This window comes from Lampetra planeri, chromosome 34 (assembly GCF_965212315.1).
Source record: "Lampetra planeri chromosome 34, kcLamPlan1.2.h2, whole genome shotgun sequence".
NCBI lineage: Eukaryota > Metazoa > Chordata > Hyperoartia > Petromyzontiformes > Petromyzontidae > Lampetra > Lampetra planeri.
In genome coordinates this window covers 6852910-6874039 of record NC_136140.1, presented here as the reverse complement: position 1 = coordinate 6874039, position 21130 = coordinate 6852910, and the positions used below count along the sequence as shown (strand labels likewise).

General features: G+C 42.7%; 1 protein-coding gene across 10 annotated transcripts in view; it reads left to right on the top strand.

Moving 5' to 3' along the window:
• LOC144730080 (ERC protein 2-like) overlaps positions 1-21130 on the top strand; it is a 180191-nt gene that overhangs the window by 24614 nt on the left and 134447 nt on the right. For 7 of the 10 annotated variants that reach the window (XM_078610611.1, XM_078610610.1, XM_078610609.1 and 4 more), the window contains exons 7-10: positions 7568-7642; positions 11250-11405; positions 13140-13235; positions 15058-15225. In XM_078610611.1, coding sequence (XP_078466737.1) covers positions 7568-7642; positions 11250-11405; positions 13140-13235; positions 15058-15225 — 495 coding nt within the window. The remainder of the gene's footprint in view (positions 1-7567; positions 7643-11249; positions 11406-13139; positions 13236-15057; positions 15226-21130) is intronic. The other 3 variants (XM_078610613.1, XM_078610614.1, XM_078610620.1) reach the window with 1 other exon arrangement.

The following is a 21130-nucleotide window of genomic DNA, read 5'->3' as shown; positions in this document are numbered from 1 at the left end:
TGCAGGGGGCACGTAGATTTGCAGCGCCCCCTGCATGAAAATGACGGAAAGTGCAGCGTTCACAGATAAAGTTGTGCGCTTTTGTATATTAGTGTACATTTTCCAATACTGTGAGTTTCCTAGACATTCCGATGCCATACAGGGACTCCTCTGCTTACGAACATTCGAATTATGGACTTTCAAAGATACGAACAAACTTGTCCGTATGTCCAGTTGCCTTTTCGGACCGAGAGTCGTAAGTTTAACCGCTGCACAATAGATGGCGGTGGTGGCATCCACATCTGCAGAACACGAAGAACCAGTGGCATCTACATCTACAGGAGATTAGACAACTTTTAAAGCCATTCCCCGTGTTTAGTGTACATGCCGTATAACACGTATAGCATCGACAGGAGTGTCTTTGGACGTGCGAACAAATCGACTTACGAATAGACCTCTGGAACCTAACACGGACTACTCTTACATGAGTTTACCTTCTTGAGTTCTTTTGCTGCACGGCAGGGTCCATGGCACGTGGCTTAAATTTTCAGCGATCAAAACGACTCGACGGGAGTGTTCTTGATCCCATATTTTCTAGGTCGGGATGGTATAGATGACGCCATCACACAGTTACATTTTAACATTATACAGACAATGAAACGATGCATTTGGAATAATCTCACTGGCAGCAATACATTTGGAGTGCAGATTCTCAGAATGATTTGTATAGAGGCAGATAGATTCAAGATCAACAGATGGTCTTGTTTTAGTGTTAGCAGTAAACCAGGTTTGTCATAAAGGGAGAGAGTCTGTGCTGTGATCAAATTTACCCAGCTTTCCAAAACCCTTAAAAATAGCAGATATTTAACATCACAAGTGTTGCAGTATTTTCTTGTTGTAAAATACATAGTTAAGATGCTTTTGTTTATTTCTGTTGATGTTTGTTTTGCAACCTTAAGCTGTAATAAAAGCTAAAGCAACATGACAGTAAAACTATTTGCCAATTGGCAGACAGCATTTAAATATGAAAATTTCCGCGCACTAGCATGTTTTGCATTTGTTTGTTAATATAATTTAGGTGCGTAGTATTCCTCATTTATTTACACATGTACATAAGCAGGGCCCTATACATAAAGCAAAGTGTTACACCATCCTCAGGGCATTGCTTAATATATTGACGTATTTTAAGGTCTGTAAGTGAACAAACTTAATCTCTAGTACCCGTGCGCCCAAGAATTTGTTGGGCTGACCGCTTTCTGTTATTTAAGCTAATTGCCTTGTATCCTGCACGCTCGGCACTTATTGGCGACTCGCAAGTGTTGGAAATGGCACGGGCCGGGAAAGACCATGGCCCCCAGGTGAAGGGAAAGGTACAGCTTTCCCATGGGCAGCAGCCAGCCGCCGTGTTACAAACCCGTCTCAGTTCCCGTCCCGTCTTGTGCGTAAAAGCCCCGCTGAGATGATATGTTTGGAATAATTATCTGAGGATCGGGCGTCACTGCTAGGAATGCAGCCGCCTTCAGGGGTGGGGGTAGAGGGGGGGGAGGTCCCGGCATTCACCTCCAAATCCTTCTGCGCAAACGTGCCCCTTGCCAAGATCAGCAGCGGAGTCGAGTTTCAGGCCTCGCCGCTACCTTTCCAAACACGCCTCTGTCTGAGAGTGCTCCCCGGCCGCGTCCATGCCCGGTGCCGTTATTAAATTATCAAAACTGTAAATCACGCATCGCAGTTGATTTCGTACCGTTGGGACGCCTGATTAGGCCGGTGTTCTGCGTGCGTTATGGCGAAGTTATGCCGTGAGCGGAGCCTGAATGCCGGAGCGGAGTTGGGTCTTGTTGCATGCAAATCCTGGGATTATTGCTCGGCTTCCATTGGCAGTGATGCATGGTCATGTCCCGTTTATTGCTGTGATTGTTGTGTGGTGGGGGAATGGTGTTGGTGGTGGGGCTTGCTCTCCAAGATTTGTTTCCCGCCAGTGATGCACAACATTGGTGCCAATTTCTCTACGAATTTCGCCTGGGCCGCCTGTTTCGTTGACTTGGTCAATGTAACATGGCGATCAGAAATTACGGAGACGGAGGCAACAGCCACACACTGCCTCGTATTTGTTGAGCCTGACTAAAATGCACACGTGCAGGCCCGTCAGTCAATCCGTTATGGGTCATGTGCTTTATTTGACCATTCTTCCCCGTACTGGCCTTATCCGGGTCGGGGAAGGCAGGCGAGGATAGGTTTTGGAGCAGAGTATAGCAGAACATTGCATTTTTCGGAACTGCCCTCAGCTGTTCTCACAGCCGCCTACAACGCCTGGTTTATACACGGTGGTCACCCATTCAAGCACTATCCATGCTCAAACCCGCTTGGCTCTACCGAGATCTACCGGGATCAGGCATATTCCAAGTGCTTTGGTCATACGTTTTGACTTCATAGATGCTCAATCGTAACAGAAGGGTATCTTAGTCTCAGTGGGCTCTCACCTGTGTTTTCTTGTGTATATCAGGAATTGTGCAACTTTTTGCGACAAGTATAATTGCGCTGTACAACATTTATCTGCGCTTGCAGTGACTCCACATTTGCTCGTACTGTTGTTGCCAGAGTGTGTCCATGGGCTGCGTGATTGGATTTTAAACCAAGCGAACCATGACCCTCTCATGCCACTCTCGTCACAATTTGACAAACCAGAATAGCAGACTGCCCATAGCATGACCTTTGTCGGAAAAGACATTGCCCCAGTGGTGGCACTCGGCATAAACAAACTAATCAAATGCTTACAGCCCCTATCAGCTCAAGGGGCCCCAAAGTAAAAAAAATAGGGGTGGGCCAAATCGCAGCTCATCGTCTAATAATATTCTAATCCTAATGATCATATATAATAAATTAACATAATATATCATTAGTCTATCTCATCCCTATCTTGTCAGCTTCTCTCATCTGCCTCGTGTCTATGCCATTCTCACGTTACTCCACCTGTCATGTTTGTATATCTCTCCTCTCATCTCATTAGAGCTCTACCTTTTGACCACGTTTCTTCTAAATGCATCTTTCTCTCAGCTACATCTCTTCTCTCATGTCATTGGGAGTTGAAAGGTGCAGGTGACCCCAAAAATTGCTTCTGCTTAGCGCCCCCAATTGGCAATTACCACCACCACATTTCCTTTAAATGTGAACGTGTGACAATTGTAATAGAGGTTCATGCAGTACTCACATTTGCATATACAGCTGCCATTATCTGAAAATTGCGTCAATAATAATGCTAATTAAATAATTTGTAAGGCGCACCAATTTCACCAAACTGACAAAGCGTTGTTCGATTGGGAACTTGTTTTAGCCTGGGACAGTTCTCAGCGCCGCACTTTTTTGGAAGAAATAACATTTCGTATTAATTATGCTTTTACGTGAAATCACACCGCAGTTGACATTTTCTAGAGAAAAAGAAGGTTACTCTGGTATTTGTAAGCACAACACTGGCCAGAAACAGAGTACGCTTTTCATGCCGGGAAAGTTGAGAAAGTGCCGTGTCAAAATGCATTAGTGTGATAAATTCAAGGATATTACTGTAGCACACTCAAAACGGCCCGATATTTTTGCTTATTCTGATGTATAAGTAAACGGTAAGGCTGTGGGGCCCACACACACTTGTGATAACATTGCTTTGTTGTGTGTAGATTGGTAAATAATGATAACCGTGGGACTTTACAGAATTTGTCATGTGGTGTTTTCTTGCTGTGCAGCATTCTGTCACCTTACACTTTCGTCAAAACAATCGTCTTGATTTGTTTTGGTAAACTTGAAAAAGAATCCTAACTATTTTGCATTTTTTTCCATAAATGTGAAATTTTCATGTGTGAAAGTACAAGCCATGTTATCAAGCTGTAGGCACTTCCTGTTTGAAATCAAACCACAAGAGTAAACCCATGCATTAATTAGTAATAAAACATATTGTTTTAATTGCACTTTGAAAACATTTCTCGTTTTTTTTTCCAGCCTGGTTTGAGATGCTGCGGAGAGATTCAATTTAATTTCGCGATTGCGCCCTGTCGTGGTGCTTGTTTTGGATGCTTATTTTACAATTTCCTTTTTAGAGACGCCACACATTTGATTGTGCATGGGAGCTGCAAGGAAGAGTTTCTGCGTGTCCCGTGCCAATCTGATAAATGTTACTGATTAGCTTCGTTTTGGCGAACCCATCGCTATTGATTTTCGTGTGGCTTTTGTAGCTCGTTAAGTTGAGGTTTTCTCTCCAAATATTATTGAGTGCATGCTGATTAGGATTAAAAAAATCACATATATAACATTGCCTGTGGCAATCCCATGATTAATTCCGCTTTTAAGAACACATTAATTCATGCATGGATTCATCAATTAATATACAGATAAGTATATTCATAAATTAGTTAGTAAAATGAATTCTATCACATTTACACGTGTGTCTTTGTAAGTACTGCTGGATTTTTAATTGAGGAATCACTACTTATTTACGTATTGCCATATTATGTGCTGTAAACAAAACTGACACAAGTTGCATAGGATTTACTCATGCAATTTCATTCTGAGAACCCAGCGTTAATCTTTGCTTCGAACAAAAAAGATGCCACGCTGTGTAGCTCACCAAAGTGTTCTTGGTTGTACCGAACGTTGTTCGGCATGATGTTTCTACATTTTTCTCCGCATGCTGGAACCTGCTTTAGGAACGGATTTTTGAGTGGCTCATGTTCTCCGTGGCTTATATGGCATTGCTGGTGTTGCCCGTTCTTGACGCCGATTGGCACAGTTCTCCTGGGGTAGCTGGCCGATTTTGTTTTTGCTTCATCTGGCAGGGATTTCTGAGCCAACTGTGAGCCGTTCAGTTCAGTTCCTGAAAAAAATCTCTCTACGCATGGAGCAAAACGTCGGACGTCATACTGAACAGAATGCAGTACAATCTGAAACAGATTAGATCGCTGTACAGCAGCGCACCCGTGGAAAATCTCCACGATAGTATGGCAGACTTACACACCGAGCATTGAACCATTGACTTTGTGTTGCTGTGCTGTGCATTAAAATTATTTCACTTAGAACAGTGGGCAGAATAGAATGTTCTTTGGCCACTGCCCTATGCTGTGTTGAAGTTCAGCTGTCTATTCTCATTCGAGGCCCTGTAATGATAGTGCCACATGCATTTAGATGTGGCTGTGTTTCATGCTTGAACTGACACTATAATTTGATGGACTTCCACTAAAAACTTCAATGCAATCGGCTTCTAAATTTGCATTAGAAAATTACTCATTTGAGGGTTATTCAGCAGACCAGTCTGATTTACAGTTAGATTTTAATTCACAGCAATTTTCTTTTCTACAATGATGATTGACTGCAACCCACACAGATTGCAAGCACAACTGTTGTCCATGCAGATTTATTAATCACATTTGCCACGAACCACGTTTTAATATAAATGAAAATGAATGTGTCAAATATAAAGTCGATGGCGTTTAACCCATTCATTTTGGGAGTAGTTGTGACCGCAGTATTTTTTGTCTTACATTTGTAGCTGCTTGTGCATTCAGTTCACTTGTATTGCTAAGCAAACGGCATTATAACACATTATTGGATTTTGTTTTATCCAAGCAACAATGAAATAGTTTTTACTGATTTATAAATGGGCAACCATGATGAAATTAAACCAGTCCAGAATTATGATGCTCATGGTTACACCGCAGCAGTTTCAAGACAGTGGTTTTCTATCAACTGAGATTTAATTCAGTCCAATATATTGTTCATGATATGACAACAGTATTCGGATATCATATTTAGATTATATTTCTCGCAGAGCTTTTATATGACCTTGTCTTTTTTTATTCATTTCATTGCTTTTTGCTCTCATATCCTTGGAATCAAACTCGAGCAATTATTACTGTAACACCTCTCAATGTACAGAAAGTAATATTGCTTTGTAAGCAGGATAACTTACTAAAAATATGTCGCTGAAATATTTGTCCTTACAAAAAAGATATTAGTTTTTATTAATCTGCCGTTACATTCACGGTACTATTTTAATTTAAAGGGAATATATCTGTTCCAAATTCAAGGAAAAATCATATTCTATTCTGTAAACCATTTTCATGTAAATCTAACGTTTGATGTTCGAGTGAAGATATTTCAAAGCCTTCACTTTTGTTTTGATGTAGCGGGCGTCCTTGTTTTGCCATATAGCATTTTACATTTATATCACATTTGCAATGCGGTCATTTAACCCCTCGTTGTTTCATGTTTTACTGAGCCATTATCACATATAAAGGCTCAATATAAGTGTTGGGTTTTTATATTTGCGTCTCATAGTTACATTGTCCTCCATGGGACTTGCAGGTAATGCCTTGCCTCAAAAGAGATATATATGTGCCCGTCAGGCAAAACACTCCAAAGTTAATGATGTCTATTTTCTCAATCCAGACTTTCATATGTTGGGCACACACCCAGATTGGCCAACACTAGGCTTCACACTGTGAAGATAGTTACTGCTTTATATGAAATACCATCATTCTTTTTTAAAATTGTGAAAGCAATGTTTTGTAATTTCCTTCTCGCTTTGTTTTTACCTCGCGGCTCATGTGTTTTTTTTTATTATTACAACATTACTTTGTCCTGCAAAAACCATTGCAGTTTATAAACCATGTGCCTTTAAGTCGTGAATCATTGCTTGCTCTTTCATTATTTCAGTTCAGCGGGGAAACTTTGTTTTATCTTTACTGATGGGCATTAATGATGAAATAGAGGCTCAATTGTTGGCATAAGAATGAATTAATTTGGTCATTCTTTATTTTTTGTGTCGTGCTCCCTGTTCATAGATTGTTGTGTGATACTCTGCAAGCGATGCAGCCCGGACAATTAAATAGATAGAGCAAGAAATATATGAATAATATCTGGACATAATTTAGATACCTTATTGAGTCATAAAGCACTGACAAATGGAGGATTGTTGGAGCAGCTGAGCACATTCGCTGGGAAACAGGAAAGACAGTATTTTGCCACAGCAAGGCTGTGATATGTGGAAATCTATTTTGAAGCGGCGGTAATGCAATTCGGATGCTGCTGAACTTGCCACACTCTGACCCGTATGGGCATCCCCAAGGAAACGGACCAACGGATAATACGGCTGACGGACGTCACGTCACTGGAGCTGTGCCTGATTTGCTCTCACGCGCTGGATGCTGTCATAATACGGGAGAGCTCAATGCTGCCGTTCCGAACATCCATCAGGGGTTTTAGTCTGAGCCCGCACTTGAACGCTTCACACGGATGAACATGAAACTCCATTTCAAACGCCGTTCAAACCATTAACTCTGCAGGTTCGCCGGAAGACGGCGGTGCCGAAGGGGTTAATTCAAGTACTATTCAGTCTACATATTTATTGGTGCTGGGACTAGATTCCGTGCGATGCAGGCTAGAGGGAGCCTCACCGTGGCAACAGTAACCCAGCAACCGCTGCGCCAACTGTACGGTGATATCCGGCGCGATCATTTTGGCGTGCTATGAGAGCGAGCGGGAGCCGGCTCGGAGGGGAGGGAGCAGCATGAGCCGCCGAGCTTACTTCTACCGTGTCCCTCCTCCACAGGAGCTGCAGAGGAGAGGGGACGGGCCCTCTGAACCTGGAAAGACCAAGGCCCTCCAGACAGTCGTTGAGATGAAGGTGCGTGCATTTTTCGAATTAAAGCTTTCGTGACTGCAGGGATTCATCTTCTTGGTTCTTTCGGTAAAGTCACGTAGAAGGGAAGTAATAAAATAATAAAAAATAAAACATAATAAAACAATTCTCACGACGTTTCGGCCACAACGCAAGCAGCCGACCTGGTCTTCACCTGAGGACGGCTGCTTGCGTTGTGGCCGAAACGTCGTGGCCGAAACGTCGTGAGAATTATTTTATTATGTTTTATTTTATTATTTCCATTCTACGTGACTTTACCGAAAGAACCAAGAAGAAGGTGCGTGCAGTTTTTTTTTCTTGCGCCATCTCTGTACTAATTTTTCGCAAATATCCACATGCAATGTATATCACGTTAAATTGATTCTATGTTAAATATGAGCTTAATTTGCGTTAACTTGGTGCCCTGGATGGATTGTTGCTTTTTTTTTTACTTTGTGTCAATTTCAAATTAAGTTATTTTTGAATATATCTTTCTTAGATTATCAGATGCATTTATGTTAAAGTTGTTGCCTTCAGCAATGTGCATGTTGTATTTAATTGGAAATTTGATGGTTACATGGACTGGTTAGAACACATTTCTTGTTTATTAGTCGATATTCACATCCCCGTGTATATACCATCTGCTCCCGCATTCATGTCTTCAACATAATCAAGTTAATGATCGAAGTGTAGTCACTGTCTATGAAGCTGTTCCAATGAGAAAAATAAAGCGGTCAAATTCACCCTACAGTTATTGAATCCAGCACCTGCTTCCACAACAAGTCTCAGAGGCTTTGGTGGTTTCTCACAATTCAAAATGACAATACGGATGCTCACCAACGAAATGCACAGTGATAAGACCAGTAGGCAGCAGTTATATTTTATTGAATTGTATTTATGCTTTTCAACAACAGTACAATACCAAAGTATACACACAGTGAGAAATTGGTGAGAGGCAGAATCTTTACTCTCCATGGGTTTGTACGATTCAGTTTCTTGCGATTCGGATATATTATCCCAGCTGCAATTGCCGTGCAGTCTGTGCATGACAGCAGATAACAGTGGGCATCTCATCTGCGTCGAAGTTCAGACAGTTGATTCCTGATTCTAACGTGTTGGATGCGAACTTGCTTTTAATGTTGTGGCAGGAGAACCTTGTTGCATTGTCGTCCTGGTTAAACGGAGCACCAACAATAAGCGCTGTTTCTACTATTGCTTAAAAATGCCCTCCATTTAGTGGCACGAGAAATTTCTGAGAATTCCTCTACCTGCTCTGAATGCAGAAAATAAATCTCGAGTAACGGGCGCTGCATCGTAAAAACCTGTGCAGTTTGAGCATCTGCATTACGTAATGCCACGCAGCCATTGCTGTTAAAGTTATCGCAGAGGCGCCTGTTTTTTTACCGTCATTTTGCAAGCGTGCTGTGTTCGTAAGCACGCGTGCATAATGTAAATGTGCATTTTAAGGACTTGACGTCACTTGAAATATTCACTGGATGCTGTGCCAATGCACGCTTCCTTTTCACAGCTGTTTCCATGGTGAAAAAGTCAAAATCACCTGCTTCTTTAAAGCAAATGCCACGTGGGCATTGTCCCATTTTTGAGCAGCGCACTGGTAAACATTCAGACGCTGTCTTTCCGACAGCCCTGTTCTTCACCTGAGGACGGCTGCTTGCGTTGTGGCTGAAACGTCGTGAGAAGTGTATTTTATTATGTTTTATTTTTATTATTTTATTATTTCCCTTCTATGTGACTTTAACGAAAGAACCAAGAAGATGAATCCCTGCAGTCACGAAAGCCTTAAATCGAAAAGTAAATGGGCACATTCACTTATCAAAACCCCACCTGCTTTTAAACTATGTTTGTAAAATACTGCACCCTTTTAAAAGAGCAATAGTTTAAAGTGAATTCAACAGGTGTGCTCGCTTATTTCGTGCACATAACAAATATGAATAGCTAACTTTTTGCCTTGATGATGAGCTTATTTTGCAACTACAAAGTAAGACGTGAAAATTAAGTAAATTTTAGGTCTTCAAAAATGTGAAAAAATAGAGGTGTATCATCTTTGCAGCGGGGTTAAAATAAAAAAAATCCACTCTAAATTTAGATTATGGTATTATGTATTTAAATTTAGACCAACGAACACAGATCCTGATGTATCCACATGGAAGTTCATAGTAATTTATATCAAAATATTTCGCTGGTTATTTACCAATGACAAGTACATCGCATTTGTAGAGGCAGCAGACCTTGAACTGAACACTTTGTATTGTCTGCTGAAGAAAAATCGCCATCGTCCTTTTCCAGATGGGATAATAATTCAGAGAAAGTAGCGTTTTAAAGATTGCTGTCTGCCGAATGAGGGATTAGAGGCAAGGCTCATTGCAGCCATTAATTTGAACACTCAGGTGTTTCATTCACCATTAAGGGTCCTGTGGGTGGTGTCGTTATTCTATTGCTGGTTCGCTTCTGTTTGTTATTAGGCTTAGGACAAATGTGGCACCAGGGAGTATTTAATTCTGCATATTTATTTAATTAGTCCTGCATATATACATTTTCAGGTTGTTTTATTCAGGGATGGGTTCCTGTATTGGCTGCAAATTCTCATGGGATCTGTTTTGTTTTAAGTATTAAAAGTGCGTTTTGTCATGTAAATCAAAAATGCTCTGCCGGCAAGACTCTGAACTTTTGCTCATTGACAAATTACTAAAACGTTTAAAAAATAAATACGTTTTAATCTGTTCTGAAAAAAAATCTGAGGCTCATAAGTCCTTTAAGGCATAATTGCTCGGACACAGTCTGCAAGCAGATGCGCACAATGACGTGATGCCACCAAATCGGTAAGTGTTCACGAACAAAGCAACGAGTGCCTCTGGTTAATCCCTTCAGTGTTGCAGCAACACCCTATGACCAAATCACCCACATTGGACTGTTGGAATGGGTGACTATTTTGTTAAAACAGGTTTTCATAGGGCTGCGGAGGCTTCGTGGTGGATACCAGAGGACAGTGCAACAAAATCTATTTAGACTTAAAAACTTTCGTGACTGCAGAAATTCATATTCTTGGTTCTTTCGGTAAAGCCACGTAGATAGAAAACAAAAATCTAAATGAATATTTTCTTTTCTTTCCACCTGAAGAAAGACCGCTTGTGCTGCGATCGAAACGTCGTGGGTTTTTTGCTTTTAATTTAGATTTTTGTTTTCTATCTACGTGAACCAAAAATATGGCGTGCTTCTACGCTCCCACGTATATGCTCCCCATCTTCACCAACACGCACTGACCATCGTGGTGAAGTACGGTCGGATGGCCCTCACATGACCCGCACGGGCGTGGCGAGGTCCTCATCCAGTAGTGGAGTGACAAAAGGGCCTGTACGTGCACATGTTGAAGCAGCACGGCGCAGCAGTCCAGAATGGCCCGTATCATTACGAACCCTCACATTGTTATTGTAATGTTCAAACTCCATGGTCCTCCCGTGCAATGTTGCAGGGCACCTTGGTGCCTCGTGAGCGAAATTGCCACGGTGCGGCTGTTTTCCTTCAAGCAGCGAGACCCTACGCATGTTTGGGTGCGGATAAGTTTCCCTCCCTCCCCGCTCGTTGCACTGCACAGGACACGAAGATTGCGTCCCTGGAGAGGAACCTGCGTGACCTGGAGGATGAGGTGCAGATGCTGAAGACAAATGGCGCCCTGAGCATCGAGGAGCGAGAGGAGGAGCTGAAACAGATGGAGGTGTACAAGAGCCATTCGAAGTTCATGAAGAACAAGGTAAGGGGTCCTTGAGTGTGTGTGTGATACAAAGACCCCCCTTTATAGCCTACACAGACTGTTGGGGCGGGTGCTGTTAGTGAGCAGCACACGGGGGGGGGGGGGGCGTTGTTTACACACTGCACCAGGTACTCATTTGAGGCTGAGCTGGCCTAGGGGAGGCCCAGAACCGATTCGGACAATCGTCACTGGTGTGGACCATGAGCGAGAATTTAACTCGGGCAGCCAGGTTCGAAGCGCACTGCGCTAACCCCAACACTTCTGTTCCCCACATGTGTGTGATACATGTACAGACACACACACATGCCCGCAATTGCACACTCAACTCCTAGCATGCATGCGACTGTAACAGTGATATTGAAATTACCTCTTAACTCCCCACATGTTCCCTCCATATTGCCAATGAGATCTGGCGCATTAGGACATTCTGAAACCACGGAATCTGCAAATTGAATCAATTTTCTGTTTAATCATCCGGTGGCTGTTGGCCCATTTTCCACTGATTGCCCTTTCTTACACGGCTGTAAGTGGGATGTAATGCATATCTGTGCACACAGTGTGCATCCTACCAATTCCTCTTGTGATCAGAGGGTTTTAATTGAAGGGGGAACACTGTCATGTTTTAGCCGGTCTGGTTTCGTTACTTTGGCTTACAGTTCTTTGTCAATCCACTGTTAGGTGAAACCTTCCTATGCTGTGTTGGCAATGGGGGTTGTTTGAGCATACTTCACCACGCTGGTCAGTTCGGGTTGGTGAATTATCGGTGTTAGCTGACTTGGAATCAAATTTAAGGCACTGCGCCAGCCATTGCACAATAGCAGATATAAACTTTGCAAAGTTAAGTGCTCGGTGCTCCGGCTATTGAGTGAACGGGAGGCAAATGCTTTTATTGGGAATACTTTTCAGAATGGTACACACAGCCTGCATTGTTCCTCTTCCGATGTAACGCTCGACCACTTAGTTCACAAGAGTCACCGATTGCTCGCAACCACAATCTTCAACAAAGCCTTGGTTATCGCAATCACGAAGAAGTGCAGGACTTATAACGCCTCCTGCCAAAGCATTCTGCTCACTTATTGTCCCCGACTGTTAACCGCCATATTGAGCGGCACAATATCACTTGGGAAACTGTTGGCTGATTATAATGAGCTGTAAACTGTGGCAGATTCGTTAGAAACACTTGCATCACTTGGCAATTTAGGTCACTCCACATACCGCACCCCTCCCCAATAACCATTAGTGGGTGACGTCACTCCACATGGGGCAACCCCCCCTCATTAATAATCATGAGCTGAACTATTTTTCTATTGAATATTTCAGATTTACTGCAAAATACACCTGACCTTGGACGGGCAAAAAAAGCTAGTATTAAATAATATTGCAAATAATCATTAACGATTGTTACAATTTTCTCTGGAATAAGATGCTCCAGAAAGTAAGACACACTGCAAATTTGTGCGCCTGGGTCAATCAATGTATATACATTTGGTAACATGCATGAACACACACAACACCTTTCAGATTGTAAAACGCACCTAACTTTGTTTTTAAAATACAGGGGGGGGGAGGAAGTGCATCTAATCCACAGATTATGTGGTATACACTAAAAAAAAAACACCTTTCTAATATTGTATTATTGTTTATGCGCGTTTTAATTTTCGTTTGCAATCTATAAAAAAAAATCACCACTGTGTTGCTAGAGCGTGATCGTCAGTGGCTACGAATGTTTAACAGGTTGAAAGGATGAAAGAAGATTTAGCGGCGAAAGAGGTTGAACTGCGGGAGCTGAGAAAGCGAGTTGAGAGCATTCATTCAGATCCTGGCTCTGCAGTAAGACTTGCGTACGGTTGTGTGCGTACGGTTGTGGGATCTGCAAGCGACAAAGACTCTGAGGCTGGAAAGATGACAGTAAATGTATTCACCCGTCGCACGGCTCATCGCAATCTAGACGCCAAAAGTGGCCGCTGTAAGGCTTACTAAGATGCTCCTTTGCTGTAGCTTTAAAAAAATAAAAATTAAAGCCCATTGACCAAAAAAGAGAGGAAATAAATGAAATAAAGGAAGGATGTTTTTGGCTCATTTTCAAAATGTGATCATTTTAATGGAAAATTGCTTGTCGGTTTTCTTTTCATGCTTGTTTATTTTTTTTTCAATGTTTACACAGAGCAACTTCCGTTCGCAGTTAACAAGAAGGTTCTGTGTACCCAGCACAATGTTACGTGACTGAATACTGTGAGCTACACAGCCCAGAAAATGGTTTCTGGCTCAAGTACAGCCGCTGCTTGCCACGTTTCCGACATTACCTCGATTTCCCGGAACTTTTTAAAATTGCGCCGCATGGCATTCGGGCTAATGTGGGCCACCACGGGGGGGGGGCGGTTGAGGGCGGCATAGAGCCTAAGAGCGCAATCTTGTGGCATTTGTAAGGCATAAAATGGACCGCCAAATTCTGAGCCATCCTTCCAGCTTTTGAGTCTTTTGGTTCAAAAGGAGTGGGGTCGTTTGCTTATTGCTGGGCTTAATTTCCTGTGAAGTCTGGTGCTTGTGCAATCAATGCAATCACCTTCTTTGATTAAAATGATTGAACGCTCTGCTTGTCTCAGCTTGCGCCAATTGAATATGGTGTTGTGTAGATATATTATTCTTACTAGTTGCTGCGGCAATTGCTTTGCTGACTCTTCACACTGAGCACAGATGGTAAGCAGAAAGCCCGATCTGCATTACTTCACTTATGCAGTTTGAATAGCATGCTGTATGCTGTAAATTATGTACTTATGCATTAACCAAGACTCACCGAGTTTTATTTGACTGCTTTAAGAGCTGAAATGGCATGACAAAGTTTTGGGAAATTAAGATAATTATTTAATTTGTTTTTAAATGGCATATTTCCTCCCAAATGTTCAGTTTAAAAGTTTAACATTATTTTATTAATTGCAAGTCAAAACATTTTCATTACTTTTACAAGGCCACACTTGTGTTGCATTTGCCCAGAAATGCAATGCCTTGTGTGCCTCATTGTGTTGGCCAACAATTTGTCTTGAGTTTGAAAATTAAACAGCCCACACATCGAGGACATTTTTGACTCGATATCAAATTCTAAAAATATCCTTGATGGCTGCGTTTACATCTGGGTCAGCGGTGGAAGGAAATGAAAGAATATTCAGTCAGTGGTAGTTGTTTCTCCCCATTTGTAATTATCAAGGGTACTGAGCCATTGTAATTAAACTGATCTTGCCTGGTTAATTTACTGGCAGAAGCTTCTGCCTAGGGAATGCGTCTGCAGCCTGCAGAGATTTCTCTCTGATTACTCGCTCTCTCCTATCGGTCCTCGCGCTTTGGGGATTTAAAATAATACTTTACCTTGCTTGGTGACAGGTTGGCTGCGGGCTTAAGCGGCCGTGTGCGCGTGGTGCACGCGTCATGACATCGTGCGGGCCTGGGTACCTGCGTGCGCGGCTCTCGCTTTCCGAGCGTGGCATGCCTCTGGCCTGCGAGACGGGCGAGTCCGCCGTAGGTGGACCGCACAGACGTGGGCGGGAAAGGGCAAACACCCCCCCCCCCCCCGCGCCTTTCATTTTCACTAAAAAGTGTGGCCTTTTGTCGTTTCTGCATCGTCGGTTGCGCGTGCTTGCACGCAAACACGCACGTGCAGGTGGACCAGCTGAAGCAGGAGATATCCAGGAAGGACTCGGAGCTGCTGGCAGTGCAGACCAAGCTTGAGACTCTCACCAATCAGAACTCGGACTGCAAGCAGCACATCGAGGTCCTCAAGGAATCGCTCACGGCCAAAGAGCAGCGAGCGGCCATTCTGCAGACAGAGGTGCACGGTCCCATTCCCTGCGAGCAGTGGGGACGGGTTTGTCTGTTTCCCTCCTCCTGACCCCAGTCGTTTTCAGATCAAGCGACAGATTCCAATTAAATACTGTCTGAGAGGCATACGGTGGCATTAGTCAATGCTGTAAGGCTGTCTACCACACTTTACTTGAACCGGATAATCGCCTATTTGTTTTACATGATTGCTATTGTATACATTGATGTGTACAGCCCTCTTGTCAATCCACTGATGGGTGAGGGCCTCCCCATGCCACGTGGGTCATGGGAGGTATTTTGGCTGTACTTCAATCCGATCAATGTGCTTCGATGAAGTTGAGGTGCAAATAAGTTGGAGCATCTAAGTACTGCACAACATTGGATTTTGATGGATTGCCATCCGCTGCCCCCCCACCACCACATCGACTCTGCAGCTTGTAACGCAACCGGTTGTGCAAGGTCGCTCATTCAAACGCTGTTCAACCTCGGCTGTGCTCAGCTTCCTAACTGATTAGATCCTGTGCATCCTGGCGAGATTTGCATACACGATGTAGGCATTGTCAAGATGGTATTGTCAGTCAACTTTTTTTCCCCCCCACTCTTTGAGGTTTGTGCAGTGATTAATTGCAAATGGTGACTCACAGAGCCCTCGTCGCTGAATTGATCATCTATAAATACTTAATGTTACGCCGTTCTTGCTGGCTTGACAAGATGGATTGGGTCTCGCGTCTATTTCCTCTCCCGCCAATGGGTGCTCATTGCACGCGACACTGGATTCTCTCACAGAAGCATCCAGTGATGTGCAGAATCATCATCATCATGGTCATTCCACTGCTGGATGAAGGCTATCGAAGCTGACGCCTTCCGTCTCGGTCTCGTGATGTAACAACTCATCAAGCATCTGCACATGAGCAGATTTAATTTAATGATGGACACTGTGTCATAGGCGTAATCAGCAATGATTGTTCCACTACTGGATGAAGCATTAGCAAAGCCTGTGATATAACTAAACTACGAAACTAAAACTAAACAAAAATAGTTTTTTATCAGGTAAGGCCCACTGAGCTATATAGCTCTTTTTGAGAAGCGATCTGGCCACAAATGAAAGCTCAACAAGATGGCTTATGTGTAAATTGATAGCAGTGCAATACTAAAAACACACGTTTGTAAATGTGGACAAATAATAAAGCAGAGGACCCGGAGTAACATCCACGTGACTACGGGGAGAATATGCAAACTCCAAATATTTTGATGTAAGTGTCGGGATCAAACCCACGACTTCCTGCATGTCAGACGAGGTTAACATCTTGCCACCATGGCGCGCCCTATCAGCCCACCAAGCATCCGCATGTAAGCCGAGTTTATTGCTCCATTGCTGTGGGTGACACTTGGGTGTCTTCCCTCCCTTGGTTCCCACTCTGATGTTAGTCTTGACCACTTGCAATCCTGCCTGATAGCAATGTCTGTACCAGGCCTACTGTAACGAAACTTTAGCAACATGCTAAAATCATTTAACAATAGTAAATCTTGAATGCACATGACATTGAATAATTATACATCAAATGGGAATTACTGTTTTAATGTTACATTCGTGTATTATGTTCACATAAATACATTTCATTTTGACACTTAGAAACACCTGAGAATGCACAACCATTGTTATGTTTTTAATAATTCACTTTCGCAGTGGATTAAACTGAAGAATGTATTACCACTACTTACCATTAGAAAGACATTAATTTCCAATTTTCTTATTTCCCCAATTTCCAAAATATTTTGCAAATGATTTGCCGTAACCTTATGAAGACTAAGTTATCCATTTGCAACCCAATAGCATTTAAAGGCATCTTATGGAATTTTCTGAGAATTGTCAAATTCCGACCCAATTACACAAACCAGCTGCCTTCGGGACGGGACGTTTCATTGACTCTCTTTACAAATTCAAGGGAAAGAAATATCGGTTAAATGCCAACTTCAAAGGGTAGGTCATAAGCACGGATACATCTAAGCCTAAGGAATCTACACACTGCAGCTGTAAATGATAATTCGATTGTTTTGCTCTCTTGTCGGCATTTATTTCAGCTAGGGCATGAGCCATTGAGTGAATTAAAAAAAAAAGTACTTTTTATTTTGTTTTATAATCCCAAGATTTGATCTTGGCCCTCTTTTGGCATACCACGCTTGATTACAACATGGAGCGTGGCCAAAAATAACTGCAGGCAGCCTTAAAGTTCTGTCTGAAGGAACCAGATTTTATTAACAGGAAACCTGCACAAGCACAAAACACAACCGCTGCACAATTTGAGCCAGGCAGAATTGACATTCGTTCGGAAATTATTGATATAAAAAAAAACATTTCAATTATTGACGTCATAAAAAACGGCGACCTAACCTTAACTCTAACCTTATTACTTAACCTTGCCGGCACTTGACATCGACGTTTTCATTATGAATATCAAAAAAATAGGTGAAATAAATCATCGATGCTACTCATTTCTGATCCTGTTTCAATCTAGGGAATGCACCAATGGCAATTTGCAGCCGTTGCCCACAATGGATGTTTATTGCATTAAGATTAACCATCATCATCATAAGCCATGGTCAATCCACTGCTGAATGAAAATCTCCCCAGGCCGCCACCATCTCATGAAAGCGATGTAATAATAGGCGTTACTATTGAACACATTTAAAGTAAAATCAGGAAAGAGTTTTTAATGAAATAACCCCAAATACTCCAGATATTGTCATTTCTTGGAAATTTAAGCAAGGTTGAGTCTGGATAATACATGGATAGGTGAACACCATACATAACAGTTTATACGAATAGGTGTTACCCTTTGTGGCAATGAAACAGGTGTTAAGATGTTAAAACACCAAACAGACCTTTCAAAAACAATGCATATATATTACCAGAGCATGTTTTTGTTGTTCGCATGTTCACCACAACTATGTGTGGTTAATGCAGATAGGATTCCTTGCAAAAAGGTTTATGTTTGGTGTTTTAAGATCTTAGCACCTGTTTTAGTGCCAGAAAGGGTAAAACCTATTCTTATATTTCGACACTGGCCAGAAAGGTCCCATGTTATAACAACAGTTTTTTATGCTGCTTTGGTGCTTCTCCGTGGTTCTTGGATGACATTGCAGGACAATATCCGTGCTGCATGCAACATCTAAGTTGCCCGCCTTCACCAACCCACACTGACCATAGCGGTGAAGCATGTTCAAATAACCCCCATGGGTGTCACAGCACAGGGAAGCTGCCTTCATCCAGCAGTAGATTGAGGCAAGGGCTCTACATGCACATGTACTATTTGATGTAAGGAAGATTCCTTTGTTGCAGGTTTTACAACGCATTATTTGCCAAAGTGCTTGACCAAGGACGCCCATTAGTAGAACGTTCCTACCAAGCACTTATATTTAGCCACATTATTAAGGAGGCACGCAACCCCATAGAGAACTTCTAGTGAGCCAAGGACAAAATCCAGAAGAGGTCTCTTTGGGGTCTCTCGCACCCGCAACCGCCTCCCTCGCACTCTTCAGCTCCCTGCCCCCCCTGGCCCCAAGTCATTAAAGTGCTCCCTTTCAGTGAGCCTGAGAGCAAGCAAGCTATGTTATTATTCAGGCCATCACATAATTGGATGTTTCTTGCAGTCTTGACTTACCCGCCGTGTGATTCACCCTGAAGTCCACCACTGTGCCCCAGAGCTTGAATTTCAAAGTCGCGGTCTTAATGCCACACTGCTTGGTTCTCGGAGAAGGGCCGTGTGATCACGGACGCTTTGCGCGTGATGGTTGCACGCCCCCCCCCCCCCGCATGCCCCCCCCCCCACTGTTCGCTGCCTTTGCGTCGCGCGCCGCAGAGCTCCCAACAGGGAGCGTGCGGCGTGTAATGCCGTCAAATATCGAATTTAAAGTATGCCGCAACATTGACATTGTAATGACTACCCGTGTCCCTTACAAGGGATCGCGTAATTAAAATTGTTTCCCTCACTGGGAAGCCGCGCCCCCCCTTTTAATGTTTGACATCGCCCCTGCTGACGTTGTTGTACCAGATGGCAAAGAGGCACTAAAATGCCACCTCCTTACAGGCAGAGCCATGCAAGATGTTACCGTCCGCCACACTCCTGAGTTTTCATTGTAGCACGAAACTGATTCAAAGTCACGGATTCTTTCCAGTTCGTTTGTGAAGCTCCCATTTTGGAAGATAAAACAAACACTACGCTTGGCCCAGTCGCTGCAGTTCGTTTATTAGTCTATTCCCAAAACTGATTTGAAAAAGTAGACGTTTTGGGGTGTGAGGTATTTTAGAAAATCTGCAACTAATTTGCTCATCTTTTTTTTATTATAGCAAAATAAACCTTTTTTTTGCTTTGACTATCCAAAGATGAGTTTCAACGCACAGTTATAACATGTAACTTGATGCTGACGTTAAGAAAAAAACGCCACTTTTTTCAAATTTTCTTGCGTGGATTTCACACCTGATGATGATTGCTTGTGTTGCAGTCGAAACGTCGTGAGAATTTTATTTTTTATATATTTTTTATTTTATTATTTCCCTTCTACGTGACTTTACCGAAAGAACCAAGAATATGTAACTAGTAGCTTTCATTTACAACCCTTCATCCATCCACTGCTGGATGATGGGCCCCTCACACCATGTCGATCATGGGAATTGTTTAATCATACTTCACACCACTGGTCAATGGAGGTTTGTAAATGGGGGCCAGGACTTGATATGATATCACTCACCACTGATATTCACCATGGCTAGGAATCAAACTGTGCCACAGCTCCTCCCATTGGTAGTTACTTCATTGCAATGTAGTTAATGTTGGAGAGAATGCATCACGAGCACCGCTGAACAGTGACGCTGCCTCTACTGCATCATACGAGGCACCTTCACTTCAGATTCATTACGTCTCATCGTTGCTCTCTCGAGGTGCTTTTTCATCTGACAATAATAATCAAAACTTATCCACAAAAGCCTCACCGAGTCTCAAAACTTGCATTCAGAAGGGTCCTGCCGAGTTTTCACATTCGGCAGTGATGTTGCTATTTGTATTGGAAATTGGGTCGTTTGCAGGTAATATTTCAGCAGTTGGGATATTTGGCCAATACGGAACAGGGGGAGAGCATCCAGACTCCACACAGAGATACCCAAGTCGGGAATCAAACCTATATACACTTGATGCAGCTAATCTGGCTGTGACGGTCCCACCTGATGACGGAGACTTGTGTTGCCTCCGAAACGTCGTGATTTTTATTGTTTTATTTTAATTTTAATTTCATTTTTTTACCTACGTGACTTTACCGAAAGAACTAAGAGTATATATACTGAGGCACAAGAATTTCCATTGCAGAAACTCTTCCACCCAAATACCACTGGAACCTGCTGGCAAACGTGACTGATAGAATCAATCCTTCCCAACCTGGATAATGATTTAAGAGAGAGTGTGAATAGTTGTGAAAGTAAATATAGTGATTGCAGATACCAATTGAACAACATACCTTCCTCTGCAGTGCTTGTATTTCCAAATAAGAAAAGCATGCAATGTAACTAAATGCTAAACAAAAAGATTACCTCTAAATTACTCAATTGGGGGAATTACACATGGGGACATTGCCGCCCCCCCTGCTACAAAAACTTGTCAGGACCCTCCTGAAAAGGATAACTGGGCATAATAATACGAAATAAATACATATCCCTTCATATTACATTAGCAGCAGAAACAAATAAAGCTTTCGTGCTTGCTACAGAGGTGACTTCTGTCTCTTTTGAGTTTTCGCCCGAGTACATCAGAGCGTTCCTTCTTTGGATCTGGCCGTGACTGGTTTTCATGTCTTTGGGTGATGGGGATTTCACGGGACTCTCTCCACTAGAGGAGGCTGCACCTTGTCAGCATTGAGATGAAAGA